The 27,738-nt window shown below is 58.0% G+C and overlaps 1 protein-coding gene across 2 annotated transcripts; it reads left to right on the top strand.

Moving 5' to 3' along the window:
• NPEPL1 (aminopeptidase like 1) lies at positions 1 to 27,738 on the top strand. Of its 2 annotated transcripts, XM_045808395.2 has the most exons (13): positions 1 to 454; positions 1,549 to 1,704; positions 3,870 to 4,055; positions 4,511 to 4,681; positions 8,605 to 8,694; positions 9,134 to 9,215; positions 10,917 to 11,059; positions 16,595 to 16,672; positions 24,316 to 24,416; positions 25,310 to 25,433; positions 25,701 to 25,877; positions 26,383 to 26,493; positions 26,990 to 27,738. In XM_045808395.2, exons 2-13 carry the CDS (start codon positions 1,588 to 1,590, stop codon positions 27,146 to 27,148), a joined length of 1,539 nt encoding a protein of 512 aa, XP_045664351.2. In that variant the 5' UTR covers positions 1 to 454; positions 1,549 to 1,587; the 3' UTR covers positions 27,149 to 27,738. The 2 variants fall into 2 exon arrangements, with proteins under 2 accessions (XP_045664351.2, XP_045664350.2); XM_045808394.2 differs by lacking the exons at positions 1 to 454; positions 1,549 to 1,704 and adding an exon at positions 3,138 to 3,400.

Genomic DNA, 27,738 nt, shown 5'->3' with positions numbered 1-27,738 from the left:
CCCTTGTGTGGACAACTCCCTTGTCAGGGATCGGACTGCCTGCGATGCCAGGACTCGTCCTTAGATAGCTCAATCCAAGCTCCGTTTTCTCCCAGGGACTGGCTTGCTGAATTTTACTGCTGGGATTTGCTCCCGCGGCCAGTGTATCCCCAAACGTCACCTGGCCTGGAGGTCTTAGAAACGGATATTCAACAAATATATATATATACATAATTAATATATAAATGCACACTTCATACACCCAGGGCCACCTTACACGATACGATCTCAGAAATGTGCTCTAGAATGCAGACTGTACCCAAAGCTTCCTAACAAGTCCTGGGGACTTCATTCTGATTCCTTCCAGCTGAAAGCCTTGTTCCTCACCTGCTAAGTCGGAGCGCCCGATGGAATTGGGAGTGAGTCCCACCGCATCAAAACCAGGAGTTACTTCTTGGGCTGCCTGAAAGATCTGGTGAGTTGTTTTAAATTTTCATTTTTTTAAAGAAAATTAAATTGAGGTGAATTTTTCATTGACAATGAAATATATACTAAGCTGTGGATTAATACCTTCATAAAAATTTATCTAAACAGAGTGCTGCCTGTCTTATTTATGTTGAAGTCTGTAGAGTCTGCGGTGTGAAGGGGAAAGTACTTTCTGGAATATATTTGTGTCTGTCACAAGCTACATCTTGAGGAAATTGGCAGGCATTTGAAGTGGAATCACTCCTTAGCGTTCTGTTTAGTTTGGATTTCTTCGACTCAGGGGTGGGGGGGAGGGGTGCTTAGAACTAAACTCAGGATTATCTGCTTTTAACAGGCATTGAACATTTTCCTTTGCTTTGTGTATCCTAAGTGTTCGATAAATGCTGTTTGAACTGAGTCATCCCATTCATCGTTCCTTGGGGTCGTGGGTGTTATTCGGTCTATTCTTACGTATGGAAGAATTCTGAAAGGAAAGAATCTCCAGAATGATCTCTCTACCAACCGTTTCTCTCCCCCCTCCCACTCTCTGTGCTCAAAACTTCCAGATCCGGCTTGCTGAAAGGCATCTCGGATCCCTTCTCAGCAAGCACAAGTCTGCGGGGTGAATCCCCAGTTTGCAGTCCCCTGCAGCCCACTCCTTCCCTGTTCTCTGGGACCCTGCATTCTTACCCACGGGATTCAGAGCCCCGTGGACACTCTGGGTGGCTGCTCTCCTCCCCGGCTTCTCCCCCGCCACCCGAATGCCTTCCCCTGCCCTGTGTGTCTGTGGAAGTCCTGTTTCACCCATCGGGGCATAGCTCACGTCCCTCACCCTCTGGGAAGATCCCCCGGGGCCTCACCCTGCTGCCGGAGTGCCCGGTGCCTGTCTGCAGCATATTTGCAAACAGAGGGAAGAGTGATAGATCTTCATACGTGCTCTTCGTACCCTTTACAAATGTGTGAAAACATTCAGCTGCTGTAAAAATTTTTTGAGGAAAAAAAGATCCAATTAGCGTCAACTTTCATGTTGGGAAAGCTGTGGGTTTTCGAAGGAATTCCTTTCACTCATTCAATGACTGTTTTTTGGCACCTGCTCTCTGCTAGGCCCTGCAGAAGAAAGGACACTCAAGCCCTGCCTTCAGAATGCTGAAGCTCTCCGGTCCCGGGGGATGTTGTCAACCACCTACCCCGCACCAGGGGCTCAGAACTGACGGGGAAACACAGAAGAGCGGCCAGGGAAGACGAAGCTGTGGCTCGTGGGTGGGTTGCCAGTCAGGGAGTGGGGGAGATGTGCTAGGAAGTCAGTGGCTTTGCGAAAGCCTTGGATGTCGTGCTTGGGAGTTGGCTCTGCTATTTTTTTTTTTTTTTTTTTTTTTTACGGCTGAGAGTGAAAAAGAAACTCAAAATGAGAGGGGTGGCACATGGAAGTAGCTAGAGGTAACAGAGGACAGTACCAAGGGCCCTTGAGCAATCAGGATGTGGGCAGGATCTTTATTTTTAAATGAGTCCTGTTGGGGCTTTCTCAACTGGGTCATGGCTCCCTGAACCGCGCGTCTGAGTTACAGCAGAAGCCAGGACCCTTGCCAGGGGCATACCCGCTGTCCACGAGGTGCCCCCTCTGCCCTCACCCAGGGCCCCTCCACCACCCACTTCATGCCCCCAACACCGTCCCGGTGCCCTCCTTGACTAGCCTTCCCTCCTCATGGGAAGGTGGCTCGGGTGCTGCCCCCTCCTCTTTGCTCTTTGTCTCCTCCCCTCTCCCCAGGCAGGGCACGAGGCTATAGGGGGCAGCTTGCTCAGACTGCTGCCCTATGACCCTTCCTGCAAGGGGTGGCCGGGGGCAAGGCCCTCCACCAGACAAGGCGATGCTCGAGTTTCTAACTGGCCATCCCAGAAGCAGTAACCTGGGTGGAAACCCACATCCTGACACCTGACTCACATCTAGGACAGTGCCTGCAAAATAGTGGGGACCCGATCAGTGGCAAGGAACCCATTAAACGAGGAGGAAGGCACTGTGGACACTGCCCAGCACACCAGGCAGCAGGGCCCTGTCTAAGTCAGGAGCTGGCACGGATCCAGGCATCACCAAGCCCAGCCAAACCTGACAGGCGGGTGGGGTGTGGTTGAGGGCACATCCTGCCAGCACCGAAATCACCCAGGACCACTGCTGGAAGCTGGGCCTGCTTGGGGCTCATGCAGACTGTGGTCTGGTGGGAGCTGCTGGGGTGGACTTCAGGTTGGGCCTGGGTCCGCTCAGGACCTGCTGGAGGTCAGGGCCACCAGGGTCTGCAGGGGCTGGAGGCTGGGGGCCAGGGCCCCTTCCTGGAAAGGCTGTCTGGAGAGCTGTTTCCTCACTCTGAACGCAGGACGCACTCAGGGACCTGTGGGGCTTGGGGCCTGCCCGGGCTTGGAGCCTGCGGGCCTGGCCGGGGCCTGCCGGGCTGTGGGGCCCGCCCAGGATTGCGGCCTTGCCGGGTTTCGGGCCTAACCCGGGGATCGGGGCCTACCGGGGCCTGGGGCCGGGCTGCCGCTCAGGGCCTGCCAGCTCGGGCCTGCAGGTCGGGGCCTGCCCCGGGGGCCCGGGGCCCGCCCGGAATGGGGCGGCCCGCTCCGCCCCGCCGGCCCGGCGCCCCCTCGCGCCCCCTCGCGCCCCGGGCGGGCCCTGCACGTCTCGCGAGCGGCCCGGAGCGGCGGGGGAGGCGGGGCCGGGCGGCCGGGCAGGGCCGGGGCGGCGCCGAGGCCGGGCCGGAGCGGAGCCCGAGCGGAGTGGGGCGGCGGCCGGGCGGGGGGCGCGGGCCGGCGGAAGATGGCGAACGTGGGGCTGCAGTTCCAGGCGAGCGCCGGGGACGCGGACCCGCAGAGCCGGCCGCTGCTGCTGCTCGGGCAGCTGCACCACCTGCACCGCGTGCCCTGGAGCCACGTCCGCGGGAAGCTGCAGCCCCGGGTCACCGAGGAGGTGAGCGGGCCGCGCGGCCGCCCGGAGGCCCCGCCCGGCGCCCGCAGGGGCGCGAGGCCAGCCCGGGCGGCGCGGGGGGGCCCCCGGGAGCCGCCCCCCGGGCGCTGTCTTCGAGGGGCCGCGCGGCCCTGCCGGGGGAGCCGGCCGCCCGCTCCCGGAAGCCCTCCCGGTGGCACCTGGCCGGGCCCACCCCGGTGCGGGAATCGCAGCGTTTGAAGCCCAGAGGCCCCCAGCCTGGCCTTTTAAATCCCCACGGCTTAATCCCACAAGGGTGGAACCGTGCCAGCAGACACACACACGCTGAGCTCTAGCGAGAGGCCACACATCTTAATTACGGATCGTGGGTGCCCCGGGAAGCTGCAGAAGTGCCCTTTTAGCCTCACGAGCGTCCGCATGCAGGGCCCTGCTGCCGGCATGCGGACTGCTTGAAGTCTGGTGTCTTGTCTCTTGTGTCTCCCGTTCCATCCAGCTCTGGCAGGCAGCTCTAAGCACGCTCAACCCCAACCCCACGGACAGCTGCCCCCTGTACCTGAACTATGCCACCGTGGCCGCCCTGCCCTCCAGGGTGAGCCGGCACAACAGCCCCTCGGCTGCCCACTTCGTCACCCGACTCGTGCGCACCTGCCTGCCGCCCGGAACCCATCGGTGCATTCTGGTGAGTGCCGAAGGCCATCCTCGCGCTTGTGGGGAGCCTGTGTCCCCGTAGCTCAGCCCCAGTGCGGGCAGGGCACCCTGGCTCGCAGGACCTCCGAGGTGGACGCACCGCTACAGCCCAGGGTAGTGTAACCCCAGCTTACAGACAGGGAAACTGAGGCCGAGAGACTAGGCCGTTTATCCCAGATCAGTTTGGGTGGTAGACCTGAGACTCAGACCCAGATTTCCTGAGCCCACGCCCCTCTGCGTCCTACTCTCCCACCTCGGAGGCAGTCCACATCTGGTGGCCGCCGTTTTCTTCCACGGTGAGACGGTGGCTCCGGGAAGGCCCCGGCATGGTGGCTCTGTCGGGGCTCCTCTGTCCAGACTGAAGCTCTTCCTCGGGTGCCACTCCCGTGGGTCTGCCCGCACTCGCGGGTCTGCCCCCGCTCACGGCTCTGCCTCTCTGTGCTACAGATGGTCTGTGAGCGGTCGGACGCCTTCGCCTCTGCCTGCGCCCTGGCCCGAGCCTTCCCGCTCTTCACCCACCGCTCTGGTGCTTCACGGCGCACGGAGAAGAAGACGGTGACGGTGGAGTTTTTCCTGGTGGGACAAGACAACGGGCCAGTGGAGGTGTCCACTTTGCAAGTGGGTGTCCGGATATTCGCACTGTGTCCGCGGGCCCGCATGCGCTGGGGCAGCTGGAAGGGGAGGCTCTCTGCCTTCCCTGGGGAGGACGGCGGCAGGGGTGCTGTAGCGATATCCGAGGAGACCCCGGAGGCCTTTCCAAACCCGGGCAGCTGGCCGCCTCCCTCAGGGTGGGCTTCCTTGCCAGGACTCAGGCCGTCTGGCATTTACTGAGCTCCTTTTCACCCAACGCCGGGCGCCCTCCTTTCAGTCCTGAGAATCCTCTCCACGTGTGCATCCCGTTTCCCTCTGTGGCGCACTTTGACATATGCTATTTCACTGGACCTTCAGAAGAATCCTTTTGAGGGCAGCAAGACTGGGAGGGACTCCAAGTTAGGAGTCCCGGTCTGGGCTGAACGGCGGGTTCCTTCCCCGTGGCGAGCATCCCAGACCCCGTGGCCTCACCCTCCCCACCCCCACCTTCACCCAGACCCACGCTGTCCTTCCTACCCCACCCCTCATGGCTCCGGGGCCAGCACCCCTCACCGGCTGCCTCCTCCACCTGGGTTCTTTGCTCTAGAAGGAGAGGACATGCTTCCGTCTCTACCATCTTGCAACAGCTTCTTTCTTTTCCTTCCATTGATCTCCAAACTTTGAAAAAAACACGGTCTAATTGTTTTGCCTTTCTTAACTCCTTTTTCCCCTCAGCCCACCAAAATCGAGTTCCCACCCCGCATTCTGACATTGTTTTTAAGGGCCCTGTCTGCCGGACTTGAGTGTTGTCATCCCATTTGTCCTCCCTCCTTGAAGGGTCTGCCCCACCCTGAGTCATGCCTCCTTCCCACGCCCCCTCCAGCTGCCCCCTCTACATCCCCCTTCCCGAACATTCCCACATTCCAATCTCGCTTCCTTCTCTCTGGGTTCTCGGAGTGCCTGGGGACTCCATCCCGCAATCGGGCACCAACGACCACCCCTCTGGCTGCAGGGAAGTCCTTCTGAGTTCCGGGCCTGAGCAGCACCCTGGACCCCCCACGTCCTCCAAGCCCTTCTCCTCTTTCCCCGCTGGCCACAGTGGACTGACTTTCTGTCCTCCTCAGCTTCCCTCTCCAGGTCCTTCCTGCTCCAGGCCTGCCTGGTCTCAGTCCGACGTCTGCCCACATCCCTTCCCCAGGGGGAGCTCGCCAGCCGGCTGACGTGGCCTCCCTCGCAGTCGGGCCCTCTGCCCACTGAGTACCATCCCACCTGACCTGACACATCTCTGCTTAGCGTCTGTGCCCCACACTGGGATGGGAGCTTCTGGAGGGCAGGGACCTCGTCTGTGGTCCCAGCATGGGTCTAACGTGATGAGGGCCGGTGGGTTGGTGGGTCTCCTTGACCCCCACATCCCTGACCCCCACATACTCTGCCCACTGCCACTGCTTTAGGGAGCCCCCACCTGCACCCCATTGCTCTCCTGGGCTGTTGTGGCAGCCTCCTCATTGGTCTTGCTGCCTCCAGATGCCTTCCCTCCGCTTCCCCTTCCCATCGCTGCTCTTAGCTTGTGTAGACACGGACTGCCTGCTAAGTCCTCTCAACAGCCCTAGGAGGTGGGACCTGTTGTTCTTCCCATCATAGGGCTAAGCAGACTGAGGCTTGGGGACGTTAGGTGACTTACTGGGGCCACGCCAGCAAGGGCCAGAGCCAGGTCTTAACCTCTGCCAGCATATGTCAGCCTTCTTCCCCGTCTGTCTTGGATCGTGAGCTCCGGAGCTTCAGGTACCCCGTGTGGTCTTTTCCATACTATGGAGACCTCAGCACCCCCACCCCAGGTCCTCTCCCCCCCCCCAGGTCCCTGTGGTCCCTCATACCCTCCTCCCCTGTAGTGTTTCATGGAATGAGGTGTGGCGATTCCCTACTGGACTGGAGTACCTTAGACATCTTTGAATTCCCAGAGTCTAGTGTGGAGCCTGGCGCACAGTAGGTGCTCACAGAAACGTGGGTGGAATGACTGACTGAATGAACGATCCTGGGGCACGACGAGGCACAAGCTCTTCTCCGAGGTCACGAGGCTCTGCGGTGGCGGAGGGGCACTGGGAGCTGCCCCCGGCCTCCCCCGCAGGTGCTGTGTGCCCTCTCCCCCAGCTGGGCTGCCCTCGGAGCTCCGAGCCCACGGAAGGCTGCTAGGCGAGCGCCCAGCCTCCTTAGAGATGAGTCTTAGGGCATTGACGCACTTCCCAGACAGCGGCCACAGGCTGCGTCAGAGATGAGCAATGGTCTCTGCGACGCCCACAGACAGGGACCCTCCGCCTCCCAGAGGAGAGCCCGCGTCAGGCGGCAGGGACACACAGTCACATCTCATATCTGAGCTGTCAAGTTCTGCGTCTCTGCCTTTGAGGCTTGGGGGTTTAATTACCTCGGGAAGGCAGGAGCTCTCCGAGCGATTCAGCAGGGCCTGGGAGGTGGCCGGGCTGGTGCAGTGGACGCAGAGCCCACCCTCCCTGACACCGGGAGCCGGGAAGGTGATGATGAACTCGGTGCCGTCCGCACGTCCGCTGCACCTGCACGGCTTTGCTCTTTCAGTATTGCCTCTTCCCTGTGCGCTGGGAGACGTGGCCGGCCAGCCCCGTGTCCGAAGCTCGGGAGTGGGGGTGGGCATCGGGGTGGGGCAGGAGGCGCCGTGGGCAGCAGCTAGGCAGAGACGAAAGAGAAGGCAAAGCCCTTCTGGGATCAGCACTGAAGCAAAAGCGGGGCAGAAGTTCTTTGCAGACAGTGGGGGTGGGGCTGGGGAGGGCGGCCGGCGTGGGGCCGCAGGCAGCTCCCGGGTTTGAGCCCGTACATCCATCTCCAGGGCCGCCCCTATGCCAGGCTGAGTGCAAGGACTGCGTCAGGTCCCTGCGTCAGGGCCAGCGTGGGAGCTGCCCGAGACAGGGTCTGTGTGCATGCTTCCCTCTGCACCACGTGCCCAGAGCTGGGTGGCATCGGATGGCCAGGAGCACAAGGTCAGGGAGTCTATCATGCACTCCCACGGGGCTCGCGTGAGAAAACACCACCGTCACGGCCAGAGGGCCGCAAAGGGGGCCAGCGAGCCCTGGGGGGGAAGGATAAAGAGAACTTGTCCTCCTTTGGGATGATCCAGAGAAGCTTCTGGAGGGCACAGCCTTTAAGAAGTGCCACAAAGGATGGCTAGGATCTTGACAAGAGAAGGTGGGTGTATCGGTCAGCTCCGGCGGCCACAAGAAAATGCCGTAGAGGGCATGGCTTCACCGACAGACCTTTATTTCTCACAGTTCTGGAGGCTGTCTGAGATCAGGGTGGGGTCTGATAGGGACCCACCTTCCCTGGCGGCCTTCGGGCTGTGCCCTCCTTCCCTCTTCCTATGGGGACGCTAATCCCATCATGGGCCCCACCCTCCTGACCTTGTGTAAACCTGACCACATCTCAAAGGCCTCCTGATACCATCACATGAAGGGGGGGGGGCTTCAACACAGGTGTTTAGGGGCGATGCAGACATTGAGCGCATAGCAGAAGACAACACTTCCCCCAAGGGAGGACGTGGGATTGCCAGGTGCCTGAGTGAGGAATGCCCAGCATGCGTTCAAGGGCCGCCTGCAGCCAGGATAGGGGCAGTAAGCAGCAGATGAGGCCTGGAAAGGAAGGGGACCCCCCTGACCCCAGGTGGGAAGGCCAGGCTGAAGGATTCTTGCATAATCTAGAGATGAGGTTCAGAGCCGTGTGGAACTTTCTGCAGATGGCTGGGTAGGTCACAGGCATGGGGGAAACAACAGCAGGCAGCGTGAGTCTTGTTTCCCCCTGACCTGCCCCTCGATGCCCTGTCAGCAGCCCCAAAACCTCCCCCGGTGGCTTGTGCTGCTGATGCCTTTGGTCCCTGGGGGAACGGACAGGGAGGGACAGCCCTTCCTACCGGGTCCTGGGTCTCCAGTGACAGCCTCTGTTTTTTTCCCCAGTGCTTGGCAAGTGCCACGGAAGGCGTGCGGCTGGCTGCCCGTATCGTGGACACTCCGTGCAATGAGATGAACACAGACACCTTCCTCGAGGTTCGTGTTCCCAGGGAGTCATGCTGGGGTGGGACCAGGGTGGGTGAGGCGTTCGTAGACCCCAAGGAAGTCAGGGGATACCCAGGGCTGGAGGAGGACAGTGCCTCTAGTCTCTGCACCTTGCCTGGGACTGCTTGGGGCTGCTGAGGACAGAGCCCTGCTGTCCACTCAGCTGAGGGTGGAGGGAGGACAGAGCCTCCTCCTCAAGGCCTCTCTGCAGGACCACAGCCATGATCTGCAGGAAATTGTAGTTTGGAGGGTGAACCTTCTGTCCTGGATTTAATCGTGCTCCAAGCCGAGAGAGTCGAGGCCCTGGCTTCAGAGCTGCTCTTCTCCACCACGCGGGCGTCGGCTCATCCCTGGCCCCGAGCCTCGGCCTGGCCTTGACTTAAGCCGTCTTCACGTGTCTTTGTGCTGTTTTTTCCATGAACGTGTCCAGGAGATTAAGAAAGTAGGAAAAGATCTGGGGATCACCCCAACGATCATCCGAGATGAGGAGCTAAAGACAAGAGGATTTGGAGGTGGGTAGGGCTGGGCCTTGTAGGCTGTGGCCTCAGGCTGGTCCTGGGTGCTGGGGGTGGCAGGGGGGCAGTGGATCACACACTGCGTTGCCTCCAAGCTTCCCTTGAAAGGAGCCAGGCTTTGTCCGACCCCAAGGCAAGACCTTGGGAAGCGGAGCATCTCGGGGGGAGAAAGGAGGTGCTGATTCAGACTCTGGAAGCTGCAGTGTCCAAGTCGTTCCCCGGCCCACTCCCTGTCCACAAGGGCTGCTGTCCTGGCTGCCTGGGCCAACTCAGCAGGACCTTTCCGCTCCTTGAGCACGCCAGCCCATGTTCACATCATGGCCTCATCGTCACGGCTCTCTTTCTCTGGAGTCCTTCCCCAAAATACTCTCACAGCGGGGCCATCGTACCCTGAATGTCTTGGGTCAAACCCACCTCCTCAGAGGGCCCCTCCTGATGACCAGACCCATCCTCCCTGCCCCCTAGGCACTGGAGGTATGGTGACAAGTAGGATAAGGCACTTTCAGTCTGGCTGGGGGAGGGTCACCATATTCCTTATCAAGGGCTGCCAAACAAATGATCCCAGAAGGAGGCGGCTGAAGGCAACATGCAGTCTTGTGGGTGGGGAATTAGCCATGCCTGGGCTGGGTCCTGGGCCAGGGTCTCTCCCAGGTGGAAACCAGCATGTTGATCAGGTCGGCAGTCATCTGAAGGCTCGACTGGGGCCGGTGATGTGGTCCCAGCCGGTCTCACTCACGGTGCCGTCACCAGGCCTTGGGGCCTTGCTGGCCGTTCCTTGTCACGTGGGCCTCTCCTCGAGCATCTCACCAGCAGCAGCTGCTTCCCTCAAAGCAAGGTTTCTGGGCGAGGAAGAGTGAGCAAGCAAGGAGGAGGCAAGGTCTTTTTTTGTAACCTGGTCTTGGAAGTGGTATCTCATCACTTCTGCTGTGTCCAGAAGTGAGACGCCAGCTTCTGTCCACACTGAGAGAGAGGGGGTCCCAGAGGCAGGGCTCGATGGGGGCTGTCCTAGAGGTGCCTACCGCAGCACACATAAACCAACGACAAGTGGAGGGAGAGGCTACTAACATCAGGGAAATCTTCACAGAGGAGATGGTATTTACTGCGGGTTTTACAAGATATATGAGAGTTTGTCAGGCAGCCATTATCGGCTCTCGTCCTGATTTTTATGATTGTTCAGTTCAGTTACTGGGGGGCCTTGAGGCCTGGTCTCTGCCCACAGGAGGCTTTCTTGAGAAGACGGGGCACGTACACCCCACGGCGAGGCAGTGGGGGGAGCAGGCTCGGAAAGGGTGGTGCAGTGCCGAGTGCATAGAGGGCTCCGGGAGGAGGAAATGAGCGTGGGCTGGAGTGGCCTTGAAGCATTATCCAAAAATCATTTCATTCTGCAACCCTGTTCATTTCTTTCTGGGAATGATACAGTTTTTTTTTCTCAGCGGGTTTTCTTGCCTAACGATACTTCGCACAGAATTCGTTTGCAGTCCCAGAGCGTTGGAACTAATTTGCATTCCCCGATCCCACGCTGGCCAGGGGGCAGGAGGGGGGCAGGGAGCTTGGGCTTGGACTGCATACTCTCCAGGAGAAATATTCACACGCCAGTGGATATTACCAGGGGAGAGCTGTTGTTTCTGGGGGGCTGCCGGGAGTTCTCTGCTCAGTTAAACCTGAGCCCAACTGACCCTCTCCCTGTGCTTTCTGTAGGAATCTATGGTGTTGGCAAAGCTGCTCTCCACCCCCCTGCACTGGCTGTCCTCAGCCACACCCCAGAAGGAGCCACGCAGACCATTGCCTGGGTGGGCAAAGGGATCGTCTATGACACTGGGGGTCTCAGCATCAAAGGCAAGGTGAGGTGCTGCGGCCAGTGCTTGGGCGGATCCCTGGGATGGGGAGGGCTCTTGGGGGCCTCATCAGCTCTCAGAAGAAGACAGCAAGCAAGGTTTCTGGGACCTTGGCATTGGGGCGTGCCTCTGGGGAGCCAGGTTCAGGATGAGTCGGTGGGAACAGTTTCATGTCCACACTGAGGGGGAGACATTTCATGTCCACACTCCAAACAGGGGTCTGGAAACAAAACATCTGGACAGGATCCAGAAAAAGCCACAGAAATGATTAAAGGGCTGGAAAACGAGCCCAAGGAGGCAGGGTTCAAGGAATCGGTGGTTCTGTCTGAAGAGAAGGGCGTGGGGTAGCACCCACTGTCCCCACGACCATCAAGGTTTCCACGGACAGAATGCTTCGTGTGGTTTGCACGAGCCCCCTCGGAGACGGGCCCCCGGTGAAGGCTAGAGGGGTTTGGCCCCACAAGCAAGCCGCCCGCTGGCGTTCCTGTGAGGCCCGGCAGCAGAAGTCTCTCCTATGGGTGGCCCGCTAAGCTGCCTGCCCTCCTCCATGGCCTGCACGTCTGAGCCTGCTGTGCGCTGGGAGCCGAGACGGCCCCAGGAAGAGGAGGAGGGACGTCTTCATCTGCTCATGTCACACACTTGGGTTGAGCAACCACTAGGCACTGGGCCTGGGCTGGGCTCTACGGTGCCAAGACCCGGAAGGCCTGGGAAGGAGCAGGCGTGTGAAATCTGTGCCCCAGGAGACCTGGAAGAGGAGAGCCAACCTTCCCAGAGAGAAAGCTCTAGAAGAGAGAGGACAAGCTAAGCTCACACAGAGCAGACCTCGAGAGCTGGCAGCCAGCATGGCTCACAGATATGTCCTGTTGGCCCAAGGGCTGGTCTATAATTTGAATTAGTTACCAACATGTAAAAAACAGGACAAATTTTCACAGAACACTGGCTGTCTGACCTTTTGTAAACTGAGGAGTCTGGCAGTGCGGGCCCTCCATCCCCACCTGGCCGCGTCCCGCTGGAGCTGAGAGGCGCTGGCCCATGGATGGAGCCCACGCGGACCAGTTCGCTGCGGCGCTGGCCCTTTCCGACCTGAGCCCCAGTATCAGGCGCTATTTCGGGGGGAGATTGTACGCTACCATTGTGCCACTAGCCTGTCTAGTGCATTTGGTACCCGAGTGGACAGTCTCTTTAGTTTTTCCTTTTAAACATCTCTCCTCCCGTAAACAACATTATTTTCAGGCCTAATCAGGAAATGATCCAAGAATGAAGGTTTAAAAAATCAAACCCCAATAGTGAATTCACCTTTCTTGAATTCCATATGTCTCATCATGCCAGTAAAAAAATGAAAATAAATATCACGGGGCCACCTGACCAGCTCAGTCGATGGAGCGCGTGACTCTTGTCAGGGGTGTGAGTGTGAGCCCCATGTTTTGTGCAGAGAGGACTTAAAAATAAAATCTTTGAGTAAGTAAATATACAAATATTACAGTACACATAAAACAAGAAGAGATCCGTACTTTGAAGTCACATTAATGTGATTTTTTGGATAGAAAGAACTTCTGCCTCCCTGTTGGCCTGTTGTGGTAAAGGGTGTTAGCGTGCCAGTGTCTGAAGGCCTTCGCTTCTGCAGTTGGTCAGGGACTTTATCAAAATTGATCTTTTGCACATCTCTACGCTTACTGCGTGGACAGAGATTGGTCAGTCCATCTGCGCTCATGGTTGATCCAAAAACACTATTAATTTGAATTAGGAAGACTTTCTATGGACACAGATACCCAGGAGAAGGCTCTCACGCAAGGATCGCTTGGCAGAGATGGCCCCAAACCCCATTTCCCAAGAAACTCCAGAAATCGCGATGCCGTCCGTGTCTTCAGTTCTCGGAAACTGATTTTAGTGGCCCTCACGGGTCCCTGGAGTAAAAACGCTTTAAACACAAGTCCAGTGGCTCACATAGACTGGGGGAGGCCGGGAGTCCCAGGCTCCCCGCACCCGTGGCTTTGCTCGGAGTACGCTGTGGAGGCAGGACCGTGTGGCATCGCAGGCACTGTAGACGCCGGCCCCGCCTCCACTGTCTGCTGGACGGATAAGTAGTTAGAATAGTTGGCTTTGAACCTTTTATCTATATGATTAGAACTCACTTCGACAGATTTTTCGGGAGAACCATTTTACCACTGATGACAGCAGGCCGACTTTTAGTTGGTTAATGGTCGTTTTCAGACTCTCCACAGCCAGCGTGCCCCCTCTGGCTGCACCTGGCACTGGCCAGCCCTCTCACCCACGATCCTGGCTCTTGTCCCAGAGGCAGCTGAGTGCTGGCGGGTGGAATAGCCAGCTCCTTCCTCCTGGGAGCAGAGGCTGGCCTGTTGGAGGGCCCGAGTGAGAAGCAGGGCCTCCTGAGAATTAGTCCTTCTGCTGGGGGGGCACCAGATCCAGTCCTGCAGGAGGAGTCCCTGCTCCATCTACAGAGACTTCAAAGGCAGAGCAGGATCAGTGTGCACTCAAGTCTCAAATGTGTTAGTCTCAGGACCCTTCCTGTCGTAACAAGTATTGATCCCAAGGGGGTTTTTTTTAATCAGAGTGATATTTAACAGACGTTGTTGATATTTACCCTACTAGAAATTAAGACTGGGAAAGATACTTAGTAATTTATTTTAAAATAACAATATAAATCCATTGCATGTCAATGTAAATAATATAATTTTATGAAAATAACTCTATTTTCCAAAATGAAAGGACATGAGCAAGAAGAGTGGCGTCGTTTTACATTTTGCTGCTCTCTCCCATGTGCCTTGACAGAAGATGGCTCTGATCCTGTGTCTGCTTCTGCCCTGAGTCTCTTGTGATGTGTTGTCTGAGTTGAAATATAAAAAGAAAATCTGCCCTCACTCACTTTGTAGTTGGAAAACGGAGAAACAGTTTAGTGCCCTTTACAAATAACTGAGGACATTCTTCTTTGTTATTACACCAAAACTCGACAAGTGGGAGTCTCTGAAAGGGGAGGGATGGTGTGGGATCAGAAACCATGTCAGTGAATCTTTGCACCCTGTTACTGAATATCTGTGGCCTACCTTGAACTGCGAAAGCGTGATTTTGTGACAGCATGCATGGGTCATCCAGAAGACATCGTTCACAGAGCTATGCGAAAACTCCAAATTTTGGCCCAACACAGGATATTTTTAAAAGTCACACTTGGTACCACCATCCGTCTCATCTTAAAAATCGCTGAGTATTAGGAAGCTGTCATGGGGGGCAGAAAATACAAGTTTTTCCCAAAATTGTGTTTTTTTTGCTTGAAAGCTCACATTTTCCCACCAGCACCAGCTACGGTCAGCTGTTCTCCTGGAAGTGAGAGGTTCGCTTTGCTCTTCAAGAAGACGTCTGCCGGACACCCGGGTCCGAGTAACCCGTCACATGTCAGTTGCTCTTTGAATTAAACCGGTGTTCTGGAGCATGGAGGCCGGCTGAGCCAAGCCCCAGGCCACCATCCGCGGCTTCCGCTCCGACCGCCCGGCCCGGGGACAGCGGTGCGGTGTGCGCGCCTTCCGTCCCGTCACAGGGCATCTTGCAAACAGCTGCGCTCGGCGGTTGAGTGTCTACTGCTTCAGCAAGGAGACTCGGGTGGGGTTGGCTGCCCTTTATCTTCCTGGAGGGCAGAGGAGAGAGAGTCCAGGGACCGTCCCTGCCATGGCTGCGACCCGCCCGTCGCTCAGCTGCATCGCGCAGTGTTGACCCCGTGAAGCAGGCAGGTGACATCTTCGGTGACTCCGGAAATCGTCTCTTTCAGAAAAATAGGAGCGACGTGGGGGGTCTGCAAAGCTCACACAGTCAACTGAGTGACATTCGCAGTTGGGCGTTTGCTCAGTCTGCAGGGGGGAGGCCACCCTGGTGACAGGGAGACACGATTTCACTGGCCGCCTGGGGCTGTTCCGTGTGGGCCGTTTTGCGAGTGGTTTGATTTCAGATATGCGGCCCCGTTTTCCCATTTAAACAATCCTGTGCTTTCTCGCCGATTAGGTCAAAGAGACAGCTTATTTTCAATAGTGCCCGCTGGGTCATTTTCACTCAACTTAATTGTAAAAGCAGCTCGGTTTATGTCTAAAAATACTTTCCATTAAAACTCGAGGCACGTGTAATCCAATAAGGGTTCGAGAAAATCACTCCATCCATTTCAAACCCAAATCCTACATCTGATGACCTGTTGTTAATTTAAAGTATGAACTTGTCAATTAGAGCTGGGAACCTATAAAACGTAAAAATGTGTAACCGCTCTCAACCCGTTTGTAGAAAATCGCAGCTCCCTCAGCGGCGGGAGGGAGCCCCCGCCGCTCACGGCCCTCATTAGACACCAACAGAGCGGGCGGTGGGGTGGGCTCAGGGATGTGACAGTGACATTGGGGAAGAGTTCACGTGAACCTGAGTGGATTGTTTGAGACAGTGACGTCAAGGCGTGGAGAGAGCTGAGGCCAAAAGTGTCACCGAGGCCAGGTGGTGACCAGGGCAGGGTGGTCTGCTGCAGAAAGGTGGTCTCGGTGGTGGCGGGAGGGAGGGGGACTGGTGCCCGGAGGAAGATGGACGGTACTGGGGGAGGACGCAGCGTAAGGGGGCAGGTGGCTACTGCAAGCCCCCCCGGGACTGGGCTACAGTGGTGTGGCTGGGAGCTCATACCTCAAGGCAGTGTGAAGGGGGACAGGCCTGGCATAAAGCTCTGGGGCTGTCCCCTGGGACCGGGCCTGCGGGGGACGAGTAGAAGCGGGAGGGCTAGCAAAGGGAGTGGGGGACGTGGGAGGGGGGCTGTCATGGGAACCAGAACAAAGACCCACCCCTCTGCAGGGTGCAGCCACCCTGGGGCCGTCTGCCGTGAGCACGCCAGCCAGGCACCACGTGCATCCACGCGGGCACAGCCCTCTGCCAAGCCAGTGGGGATCCGAGAGCTTCGGAAGCCAGGAGAGGCCGCTCCCGTGTGCACCCCCCCCCCCCCCCGCCGTGTTGAGCGGGAATCATAGGGCTCCCAAGAGCCGGGGTGCTTAGCAGTGGCACTGCTGACCCAGCAGAGCAGGTGGCCTCGGGGAGCAGGCTTCTGGGAGAGGCGGTGCAGGGGAGCAGGTCAGGTGTCCCGAGAGCTCCCAGCTCAGGGTGAGGGTCTCGAGTGTACTTGTCGGCTGAGGGCTGAGGAACGGGAAACGGGAAAATGGGAAGGCTGACACCATGGAGGGGAGGAGGCAGGCCACAGCCCGCGTGGCAGCTTTAGGCAGCTCCCCGGATCCCCTTCCCCTCCCACCTCTGGATCATCAGGTAACCCAAAGCTCTGCTCCAGTGAAAAGGGCCCATCGCCTTTGGCCGTTCTGCCCCGTTGCTTCTGGAGACCAGCCACTCGACCAGTGGGAGTTTCTTGGGTTCTGTGTGTGCTCTGGGGACACGGCACCGGCTTCCACAGGTCTGGGGGAGCTGCTCTGGGGCCCTTGTGCACTGGGCAGGGGCAGGGCACTGTTGCCAGCGTGGCCGACATGCACTCACGCTCCACTTGGTGCCCCTTTGTGCCCCCTGCAGACCACCATGCCTGGGATGAAGAGGGACTGCGGGGGTGCTGCGGCCGTCCTGGGGGCCTTCAGAGCTGCCATCAAGCAGGTGAGTGTGGCCCCGCCCCCTGCAGTCCTCGGAGGGGAGGGCTCCCTGATATGAGCTGTCCCTCTTTCTCCCCCAGGTCCCCACCCGGTGCTCCTGAGTCCCCGCAGCTCTGTGTCTCTCCCCCCTCTGCACTGGCACGTTGGGCACCCCTGGGCTCCCAGGGTTTCCTGCCTTCCGCCAGGGCTCCTCTGCCTGAATGTCACCTCTTCTAGGGGTGTCACGTCTCCTGGGGGTGTCACCTCTTCTGGGGGTGTCACCTCTCCTGAGAGTGTCACCTCTGCCTGGATACATGGACTTTCCTTGAGTGTGTCTAGCCATGTGGGCCACTTGGAGTCTGGCTATATCAGGCCCCCCATGAGTGCTTGTTCAGTGAAGAAGCCTGACCTAAAACCACGTGGCACGAGCGTGACCACTGTGCTGGGCCCCGGACCAAGCTCATGGGCACAGGCCTTCCTGGCTCCCCTCCCAATAGCCTTCCTCCGAGTCACCACGACCCCTAAGAAATGGTTATCGATGGGCCGTGTCATGGGACTGCTGTGCGTGCCAGTGGGGACCCAGGGCTGCGTCTCCACGCTCCACGGACCAGCCGTCCGGGGTCTGTCACGGCCCGGGGGGCAGGGGCTGTCCTCTAGCGTGCAGCAGTGCCCGTCTGGGCGGGAAGGGTGGCCGCACACGGCTGCCAGGTCTCTGGGAAGGGAAGCTGCTTTGGGCTGCCCCCGCCACGGCGGCAGCTCCTAGGACTGCGGTCTTGACCCGGTGTCACGGAGGCTGCAGTGTCCAGCCGCGCCGGTGTGAGCCCAAAAGGGAAGGGCCCCTCAGGAGCAGGCTTTCCCGCCTGGCCTGCCCGCTCTCGGGCCAGGCTCTCCGTGTAGGGGCCTGGGGAGGGGCCGGCTGGCCTTTGTGAGCCGTGACCAGGCAGAAGGGGACTGGGGTGTGCCTTGGGAATAGCCTGGCCGACCCCTTGGAACAAAGGTGTCCTGGGGAGCCAGAGGGGCCCCCAGCCCCGCACGCTCTGTACGGCAGACATGGCTCGTTCACACCAGCACAGCAAGCAGCAGGGCCCCCCATGCACAACTGGAATCCGATTCCTGAGCGAGGGAGCCCCCGCTTAAGGTGCCAGCTGGCTGTGGCTGTGCCCCCTGTGTCTGTCCCGGGGAGGTCGCGGACACCCGCCCGCTGAAGGATCTTGTGTTCAGGAGGCCAGCCAGGAAAGCACAGGCCCCTCAAGCGCTCCGGGGTGTGGAGGGCTCCTCCCCAGGAGCACTGCGGGGCTCACCCGGGGCATCACCTCGTCCCAGAGGCTCCGCTCCCGTCAGAGGCCAAAGGCTGTAAAGTGGGAGGAAGTGAGGATTCCAGGGAGGCCTTGGGTGAGGGCCTCTGGAGCCCAAAGCCCCAGTGCCATAAAAAGCATTTAGTCAGCAGGTGCAGTGTCCCGACGGCCGTGGCAGCGGCCCGCCTCCTTGTGGCTACTCCTCAGGGGCCTGGCCTTCACCTCACTGCATGTGGGACCTTCCTTCCCCGCGGGGCTCCCTGTGCCGAGGCCCCTGGAGGTAGACTTACAAGGAAACCGGAATGGTCTTGGCAAACAGTTTCTAGGTCCGGCTGGTCAGAAGCCCAGCCTGTTGCCGGGAGGAGCAGACGTCCCGGGACGCGGGAAGGGCTCTGGGGGCGGGTGGGCGTGGGGGCTTCTGGCCAGGTGGAGGGGGCTGGCACCACCACGAGCCAGGCCCAGCAGGCCCCCCCGGGGTCTCTCCCGAGCGGAGCCCCCGCCACGGTCCACCGTGAGCAGTAGTCAGGCCGGAGCCCAGAGGCAGGGTCGTGGCCGAAGGCGCCCTGGCCCCCTCGCTGGCCGCAGAGGAACCAGGAGCCGGCATTCGAGGAGGCACCGGCCTCACTCAGCACCGCCGGCCTGGCTCCTGCCACCTGCCCGCCTAGAGCCTGGCTGCCTCGGTAGATGAGCTTGTCAGGACCCCAGGGGACAGGCCCGGCCATAAGGTGCTCACGGGGTGGCTCTTCCTGAGGGGAACAGCTGCTTGTGGGTGGCTCATGGGAGACATCCGGAGGGCTCACGTGGCCGCACTCTGGCATTGTCTCCCTTCATACCGGTCACTGCTCCAGCGGAGCGTCTGTCCCAGCATCTGGACAGGCTGGCTGGGAAGGGCCCCAGCAGGTAGAGGGTTCAGGACTCCAGCTCCCTGTTCCCAGAGAGCCACGTGGCAATTAGCATTGATTCATCAGCTGGTGGCCATGAGCGGTCTAGGGACTGTCAGGACCCCCCTCCACCCCCAAGGGTGCTGCTGTGGGCTGCTGAGGGCCCCCTACACCCCCCCCCCAGGGTCACGGCCTAGAGGCTCCCATCCTTGTTTTTTTAATTCAGTTAATTAGCATATAATGGATTGTTGGTCTCAGAGGCACAGGTCTGTGACTCATCAGTTGCAGGTGACGCCCAGGCACCCAGCGCGCCTCACCTCCCGTGCCCTCCTTCACGCCCATCCCCCACCCCTCCCCTCCAGCAACACTCACTTTGTTTCCTGTGATTAAGAGTCTCTTACGGTTTGTCTCCCTCTCTGATTTCATCTTGTTTTATTTTTTCCTCTCTTCCCCTATGATCCTCTGCTTTGTTTCTTAAATTCCACATATGAGTGAGACCACATGATAATTGTCTTTCTCTGACTGATTTTGCTCAGCATCATACCTCTAGTTCCATCCACGTTGTTGCAAATGGCAAGATTTCATTTTTTTCTGATGGCTGTGTAATATTCCATTGTATATATGGACCACATCTTCTTTATCCAGTCATCTGTTGATGGACATTTGGGCTCTTTCCGTAGTTTGGTTATTGTGGACATTGCTGCTATGAACATTGGGGTGCAGGGGCCCCTTTGGATTACTACATTTTTGGGGTAAATACCCAGTAGTGCAATTGCTGGGTCGTAGGGTAGCTCTATTTTCAACTTTCTGAGGAAGCTCCACGCTGTTTTCCAGAGTGGCTGCACCAGCCTGTATTCCCACCAACAGTGTAGGAGGGTTCCCCTATCTCCACATCCTCTCCAACATTTGTTGTTTCCTGACTTATTAATTTTAGCCATTCTGACCAGTGTGAGGTGGTATCTCGATGTGGTTTTTGATTTGTGTTTCCCTGATGCCGAGTGATGCTGAGTGATATGGAGCATTTTTTCATGTGTCTGTTGGCCATGTGAATGTCTTCTTCGCAGAAATGTCTGTTCATGTCTTCTGCCCATTTCTTGATTGGATTATTTGTTCTTTGGGTGTTGAGTTTGATAAGTTCTTTATAGATTTTGGATACTAGCCCTTTATCTGATAAGACATTTGCAAATATCTTCTCCCATTCTGTGTGTTGCCTCTTTGTTTTAATGACTGTTCCCTTTGCTGTGCAGAAGCTTTTTCTCTTGAGGAAGTCCCGATAGTTCATTTTTGCCTGTCTCCCTTGCCTTTGGAGACCTGTCTAGCAAGAAGTTGCTGTGGCCGAGGTTGAAGAGGTTGCTGCCTGTGTTCTTCTCTAGGATTTATATGGATTCCTGTCCCACATTAGGTCTCTCATCCATTTTGAGTCTATTTTTGTGTATGGCGTAAGAAAATGGTTTCATTCTTCCACATGTGACCGTCCAGTTTTCCCAGCACCATTTGTTGAAGAGACTGTCTTTTTTCCATTGGACATTCTTTCCTGCTTTGTTGAAGATTAGTTGACCATAGAGTTGAGAGTCTGTTTCTGGGTTCTTTCTTCTGTTCCATTGATCTATGTGTCTGTTTTCATGCCAGTACCACGCTGTCTTGATATCACAGCTTTGTAATAGAGCTTGAAGTCTGGCATTGTGACGCTCTCAGCTCTGGTTTTCTTTTTCAACATTCCTTTGGCTATTCAGGGTCTTTTCTGGTTCCATACAAATTTTAGGATTATTTGTTCCAGCTCTGTGAAAAAAGTTGATGGTATTTTGATGGGGATGGCATTGAATGTGTAGGTTGCTCTGGGTGGCACAGACATTTTAACAATATTTGTTCTTCCAATCCATGAGCATGGACCGTTTTTCCATTTCTTTGTGTCTTCCTCAATTTCTTTCATGAGCATTCTATAGTTTTCTGAGTATAGATCCTTCACCTCTTTGGTTATGTTTATTCCTAGGTATCTTATGGTTTTGGGTACAATTGTAAATGGAATGGACTTCTTAATTTCTCTTTTTTCTGTCTCAGTGTATAGAAATGCAACTGGTATCTGTGCATTGATTTTTATATCCTGCCACTTTGCTGGAGTCCTGTATGAGTTCTAACAATTTTAGGGTGGAGTCTTTTGGGTTTTCCACGTAAAGTATCATCATATCTTCTGCAAAGAGTGAGAGTTCGACTTCACTTTACCAATTTAGATGCCTCTTATTTCTTTGTGTTGTCTGACTGCTGAGGCTAGGACTTCTAGTACTGTATTGAACAACAGTGGTGATAGCAGACATCCCTGCCATGGTCCTGACCTTAGGGGAAAAGCTTGCAGTTTTTCCCCATTGAGACTGATATGCTCTGTGGGCTTTTCATAGATGGCTTTTACGATATTGAGGTGTGTTTCCTCCATCCCTGCACCGTGAAGAGTTTTAATCAAGAAAGGATGCTGCACTTTGTCAGATGCTTTTTCTTTTTCTTTTTTTTTAAAGATTTTATTTATTTATTCGACAGGATAGAGACAGCCAGCGAGAGAGGGAACACAAGCAGGGGGAGTGGGAGAGGAAGAAGCAGGCTCCTAGCGGAGGAGCCTGATGCGGGGCTCGATCCCAACGCCAGGATCATGCCCTGAGCCGAAGGCAGACGCTTAACCACTGTGCCACCCAGGCACCCCAGATGCTTTTTCTGTATCTATTGAGAGGACCATATGGTTCTTGTCCTTTCTTTTCTTCATGCGCTGTATCACACTGATTGATTTGCAGATGTTAAACCACCCTTGCAGCCCAGGAATAAATCCCGCTTGGTCGTGGTGAACAATCCTTTTAATGCACTGTTGGATCCTACTGTCTGGGATCTTGGTGAGAATTTTGGCATCCATATTCATCCGGAATATGGGTCTGTAATTCTCCTTTTTGGTGGGGTCTTTATCTGATTTTGGGATCAAGGTAATGCCGGCCTCATAGAAAGAGTTTGGAAGTTTTCCTTCCGTTTCTATTTTTTGGAACAACTTCAGAAGAATAGGTATTAATTCTTCTCTAAATGTTCGGTAGAATTGCCCTGGAAGCCATCTGGCCCTGGGCTCTTGTGTGTTGAGAGATTTTTGATTACTGATACAGTTTCCTTGCTGGTTATGAGTCTGTTCAGGTTTTCTATTTCTTCTTGTTTCAGTTGTGGTGGTTTATTCGTCTCTAGGAATGCGTCCTTTTCTTCCAGATTGCCTAATTTCTTGGCATCTAGTTGCTCATGATATGTCGTTATAATTGTGTTTCTCCAGTGCTGGTTGTGATCTCTCCTCTTTCATTCATGATTTTATTTATTTGGGTCCTTTCTCTAGAGGCTCCACTCTTAACTCCAATTTTTGTAGGCCTTGATGTGAGCCACACGATAACTAATGGTGGTGATGGCTTAGAACCCACAGAGTAAACTAAGAATCTGCACGTCCATAAGTAGGAACCAAGCGTTGAATGAATAAGTAAGTAGGGGAGGGGAGCAGTGTTTCTCCAGAGAACCTCCGCGAGCCCACCGCAGAGGAGGGACAGAAAGAGCAAGTCGCTGTGGGTCAGACAGCACCGTAAGAGCGAGCAACAGCTGCTGGAACCCAAGTGCAGAAATGCCTTGGGGGCCAAATGGCTGGCATGGCCGGGAGTGACTTAGAGGGACTCTGCCCAGCGGGATCACTGTGTCCCCGTGGCGTCACCAGGACAGGGGCCCCGTGCACGATGCACCTCTGAGACGAGGTCCCTGGAAGAACATGGCAGGTCTCTGGGCATCCTGCCAAGTGCAGGTGGGGAGTGCAGGCCCCAGGAGACAGCAAAGCGTGAGGTCACCAAAGACGGTGGGAGGACCTCAGGAGTCCCATTGAGGAGACTGAGGTGATGGCCAAGTCCGTGTACCCAGACTGGATCTGATCCCCAAGTCAGTGGTGACTCCCCAGTGCAGACCAGCACATGGGGTGCACCAGGCGTTAGCATTGCGGGGGAGAGGGGTCAGTCAGGGCTATCCAGGCATTATTTATACCATTTTTGCCACATTTTCTGTAAGTTTGAAATGATCTCAAAATTAGATGTCCTAACGTTTTTTAGAAGGCAAGGATGTGCGATGCCACGTTGGGCTTGCTGGGAGCAGGCAGCACCTGGTTCTGGGGCGGCCGTGACCCTCCAAGCCTTACGTAGCTGAAACCTCGTCTGCCTGCAGTGTTTCAGTCCCTCCGGGGATCCCGAGCCCTGTGTGTCTCGCTCCTGCACCCCAATACCTGCAACACGAGCTTGGAAGCACTCGCCCAAGGCCCGCAGCACCCTCTAAGCCGGCCTTCCCAAGCGGGACCCCCCCACTAGAAGCAGCAGCCCCCAGACCTCCTGAATCCGAAGTCTGGGTGGGGAGCATTAGACCGGTTGAGGTTGGGCACCGTGGTCTCTCCTCACCGCCCTGCTGTCCTGCCACAATGTGATGCTTGCTCGTGCTCTGCAAACTCCTCTCGCCTCTGGGCCCACACCCGGCATGGCTCTCTGGGAAGACGTCGGGGCTCCCCTCCTGCCCTGGTGAGGTCCACCCACCCGTCTAGCTTCAGAGCCCCTGGGGTCACCCTGTTGTTTCAAGGCCACAGGTTGTCGCCGTTCATTTAATCGCAGCCACTCTCAGAGGGGTCTTCGAGCCCCCAGGCAGCAAGGGGGTGCTTTCCCGGGCACTGGGGGGGGCCTCAGGCTCAAAGCCGTGCCAGCCGGGTGCCACGGCTCCAGCCCGTGCTGCAGGCCCGTGCTCGCCTTCGCTGAGGGCTCTGCCCCTGGGATAGAAGACGCACGTGTTGCAGAGATGAGGCCGGATCTGGCAGAGCTGTGTGTGAGAACCCGCAGGCGGCGGGAGCGGCCCCGTGCCCGGGGAAGACATGGCCTGGCTAAGGGCGCGGGTCCGGGAGCAAAGGACGGGCAGGGACGGGGTGTGGGACCTCTACTCCCCCTCCCACTGCCCCCTGGGCGAGGCCTGCTTGGGGTTTTCTGGGGCAGGTTCAGGACCCGTGTGGGGAGGAGACCACCTCGGCCTGTTTCATGCACATTTCTCAGTGCACAGACGTCACGTTTGGGCGTTAGAAAACTGACTCCACACCTCAGGTTCTGTAGCCACCTCCCCCAGCCCCCGTGCAGCTGCCTGTGTGTGGCTTGCTTTTGTACAACGGTGCTGAGCTCGGCGGATTTGTGCAGTGAGAGACATCGATCGCTGACCACGCTTTGTGGACAGGGGCTGAGCTAGCAGCCCGGCTCGTGCCCTGGGTATGTGGTTGAGCCAGGATTAAAGCTGGGAGCCCAGCCCCACTCCTGGGCTCATTTCTGCATTGTTGGGCTCTGGTGGAGGCAGGACTCCCCAGATGGGGTGCCGCCAGGACTGCTCAGGGCTCTGTCCCCGGGGGTGGAAGACTCCGGCCTAGCCTCCCTCCTCCACGCACGGCCACCTGTAACCGGAGCCTCTGCCCATGTTCCCTCCAGGGTTTCAGAGACAGCCTCCACGCTGTGTTCTGCTTGGCCGAGAACTCTGTGGGTCCCAATGCTACGAGGCCAGACGACATCCACGTGCTGTACTCAGGAAAGTAAGGCTGGCTACCCTGGCTCCCCGGCCGCCCGCTAGGCTAGAACATGCGGGGGGCCCTCTCCTTCCCAGCGCTAGGCTGGTCAGCCGGGGGGCTGATTTCACCCTGCTCGCTCCAGCCAGAGGCACATCCCGTGGGGAGGGTACCTGTCAGGCAGGTAGGGCAGCGGGCTGCTTGCTCCCAGGGGCCCGGGTGGGGGGGGTCGGCTGCATCACTGGACAAGGTGTGGGGCTCCCTCACGGTGCCTGGCTTCGGATCCACCCTGCCTTAGTGGGATGAGCCCTTCCCAACCTTTAGGCTTAAAGTTCTTTGTACATCTGAAGCCTTGCCCCCGCCACCCGATTCCCTACTCGGGGGCCCTCCCTGCATTTCCCCCTTGAGGTCAGCCCTTGGACTGCTCCTTCTCAGCTACGAAAGGACATGCCTAGAAGCCAGTGGGCAGCAGCCAGAGGAGCAGGTGGCCCAGATTCACAATAAGAGAGTCCACTCAGCTCCCCATACAAGGGTGCCTGTCCCCAGGGTGACCCCAAGAGGTGTTTCCCCTTTTGCATTTACCCAGTGCCTGGCATTGTGGGCCAAGGGCTGGCACGGCACAGGTTATGCTACTCATACAACCCTGTTCTCCCATCTTACATACAGAGAAACCAAGGCACAGGGGGCTGGGCAGCTTTCCTGGCTCCCCACTGGAAGGCAGTGGGGTGGGATTGACCCGACGCCCTGTGCTCCGGCCCCTGGCTGTGCAGTGCTGCAGGGGGATGGGAGTGGCCCTGCCCTCCAGAGACGGGTAGCTGGAGGGAAGAGGGCTCTAAGTGGAGTCTCCCCAGTTCCGAAGGGACTCACTCGCAGTGCCCCAGGGAGCACCATCCCTGAGCCGGGTCTCTGCTGTGCCCCAGGACTGTGGAAATCAACAACACTGACGCGGAGGGCAGGCTGGTGCTGGCAGACGGTGTGTCCTACGCCTGCAAGGACCTGGGTGCAGACATCATCCTGGACATGGCCACTCTGACCGGAGCTCAGGTGGGCCACCTGGACTCCGGGGATGGCGGGGGGCTGGTGCGCTCCCCGAATCATCATGGCCTGGCCCAGGAGGCTGGGGAGCTTATCCCTGGTGCCCAGCGCGGTGCAGGTGCCAGAGTCCGTGGGCTGGGTCCCAGCGCCTGGACAGCTTAGGAAGTGTCCCCCTGGTGGCACGCTCACACTCTTGTTTCTTCCCTTCTTTGCTTCTCGCTGCCTCTCCATCTTCCCCGTCTTCTGCCTGTGGCTGCGGCCCGGCCACCCTCCCAGGGCATTGCCACGGGCAAGTACCACGCCGCCGTGCTCACCAACAGTGCGGAGTGGGAGGCAGCGTGCGTGAAGGCCGGGAGGAGGTGCGGGGACCTGGTGCACCCCCTGGTCTACTGCCCCGAGCTGCACTTCAGCGAGTTCACCTCGGCTGTGGCCGACATGAAGAACTCCGTGGCGGTAGGTGTCCAGCGGCGCCCATGCTGCGGGGAGCGCAGCAGGCAGAGCCCTGCCCTCGGGGAGCCCAAGACACAGCAGCAGTGTGGACGAGGGTCTCCCCCCCCCCCAGTGGGGTCCCAGATCCTCACTCAGGATGGAAGCGTCCAGAGCGGGGACGTGTCTCTCCCTGGTCTCCCCGCCAACGCATCCACCATGACAGGCGCCGGGGGTCCCCTTTGCGCTCCAGGGTCTGCTCGTTTGCCAGCTGCCCCGTCGCCCCTTAACCCACATGCAAGGTCCTTGGGGTCCCTCTGTGCAGTCTCCCGACAGGGGGCCCCCCTGCCCCTGGGGCCCCTTCTTGCAGCCACCAGGGGAGGCTGTGGCCGAGGACGGTGTGGTCGAGAGGGCGTGGGGTGCCCGCTCGTGTCCAAGGGGAGGTAGCCCTGAACGCACTTTGGTGGAGCCCCTCCCCACGCCCCCACTGCCGGGAGCAGAAAGGTCACCTTGTGTCCTGCTGTCCCCCCAGGACAGGGACAACAGCCCCAGCTCCTGTGCTGGCCTTTTCATCGCCTCACACATCGGCTTCGACTGGCCCGGGGTCTGGGTCCACCTGGACATCGCCGCCCCGGTGCACACCGTGAGTCCAGGCTCTGCCGTGGTGCCCTCGTCCCCCCCCCCCCCCCCGCCACACTGGCGCAGCTGCCCCTGCCCTCGCACGCATCCAGACCCCTCTCTGGCAGCAGCTGAGCTCATCAGAAGTAGCGTGTGCTTAGGGGGGTCACACTGCCTGTGGCCTGACCTCCGGCCAGCTGTGCCCCCAGCCTCTGGTCTCCTCTGCCCCGGAAACAGAGTGTCTGCTGTGTGCGGCCCTTCTCCAGCCAGCCTGTCCTCGGCTGGAAGCCCAGGGCCCTCAGCTCCCCCTTTCCCACCCAAGAAGACCTGGGGGTTGGGGTCAGAGCGCATGGAGCCATCCCACCACCCTGCCCCCCACTTAGTCCTGAGCGTGACGGATAGCAGGGGGGCGCCGTAGGGCAAGTGGGGGTGGACCAGGAGCCCCTTCCCGTGAAGATGGGCTTGCCGAGGGGGTCTGGCTCCGCCTGGCAGAGGGTTTCCAGCCCGCTCTTTGCCCACAGGGTGAGCGCGCCACGGGCTTTGGCGTGGCCCTCCTGCTGGCGCTCTTCGGCCGGGCCTCCGAGGACCCTCTGCTGAACCTGGTGTCCCCACTGGGCTGCGAGGCGGACGTGCAGGAGGGGCACGTGGAGAGGGACTCCAAGAGGCGCAGGCTCGTGTGAGGCCGGCCCCTCCCCGGCCCGTGACACGAGACTCTTTACCTCACTTTGCACTGATTAATTTTAAGCAATCGGAAGATTATACCTTAAGATAGGCTTTGGTTTGTTTTTATTTTTAGTTGTCACGGTGATAGAAACAGCTCTCTTCTGTCCTAGAAGACAGCGTAGGGTCTGGAGGATGGGCTGGGGGGGGGGGGAGGGGCTTGGGCTGGCTGCTCTTCCAGGGACCTACCAAGCTCCCTGCTGGCTTCCAAAGACTCTGCTCCCTCCCAGGGCCCCTGCATGACCTGGAGGCTCCAGGATGCATGGGCGGCCCTGAGGCCTTGGCCGGTGGCCTTTGGGCCTCCTACCCCTGCTCAGTGCGCGCAGTGGGTGCCCGTGGCCTTATCTTTGGCCCCAGGCCCCACACGCGGCACCCACGTGATAGAGCCCAGGCCCCTGCTCCAGCCAGGGCTGCCACTGCCCCCAGGCAGCCCACCCCTTTGATAGGGTGGGTGTGACTTGTTTCAGGGACCCAATCTTATGGCGCAGGGGGAGTCTCTGGGCCCTTAGGACTCCCTGGAGGCTGAAGTAAATATGGCTGTATCACATTC

The sequence above is a fragment of the Ursus americanus genome, chromosome 22, assembly GCF_024610735.1.
Source record: "Ursus americanus isolate L20-20 chromosome 22, mUrsAme1.1.p, whole genome shotgun sequence".
Taxonomy (NCBI): domain Eukaryota; kingdom Metazoa; phylum Chordata; class Mammalia; order Carnivora; family Ursidae; genus Ursus; species Ursus americanus.
Note: the sequence above shows the minus strand (reverse complement) of the source record. Positions and strands in the feature narration are given on the sequence as shown.

Excerpts from the sequence above, each read along its gene's own strand:
- NPEPL1 (XM_045808394.2), top strand. The coding sequence starts at position 3,251 with ATGGCGAACGTGGGGCTGCAGTTCCAGGCGAGCGCCGGGGACGCGGAC. Across the intron at positions 11,060-16,594 it reads GTCTCAGCATCAAAGGCAAG|ACCACCATGCCTGGGATGAA; the intron begins GTGAGGTGCTGC and ends TGCCCCCTGCAG. Across the intron at positions 25,878-26,382 it reads ACATGAAGAACTCCGTGGCG|GACAGGGACAACAGCCCCAG; the intron begins GTAGGTGTCCAG and ends CTGTCCCCCCAG.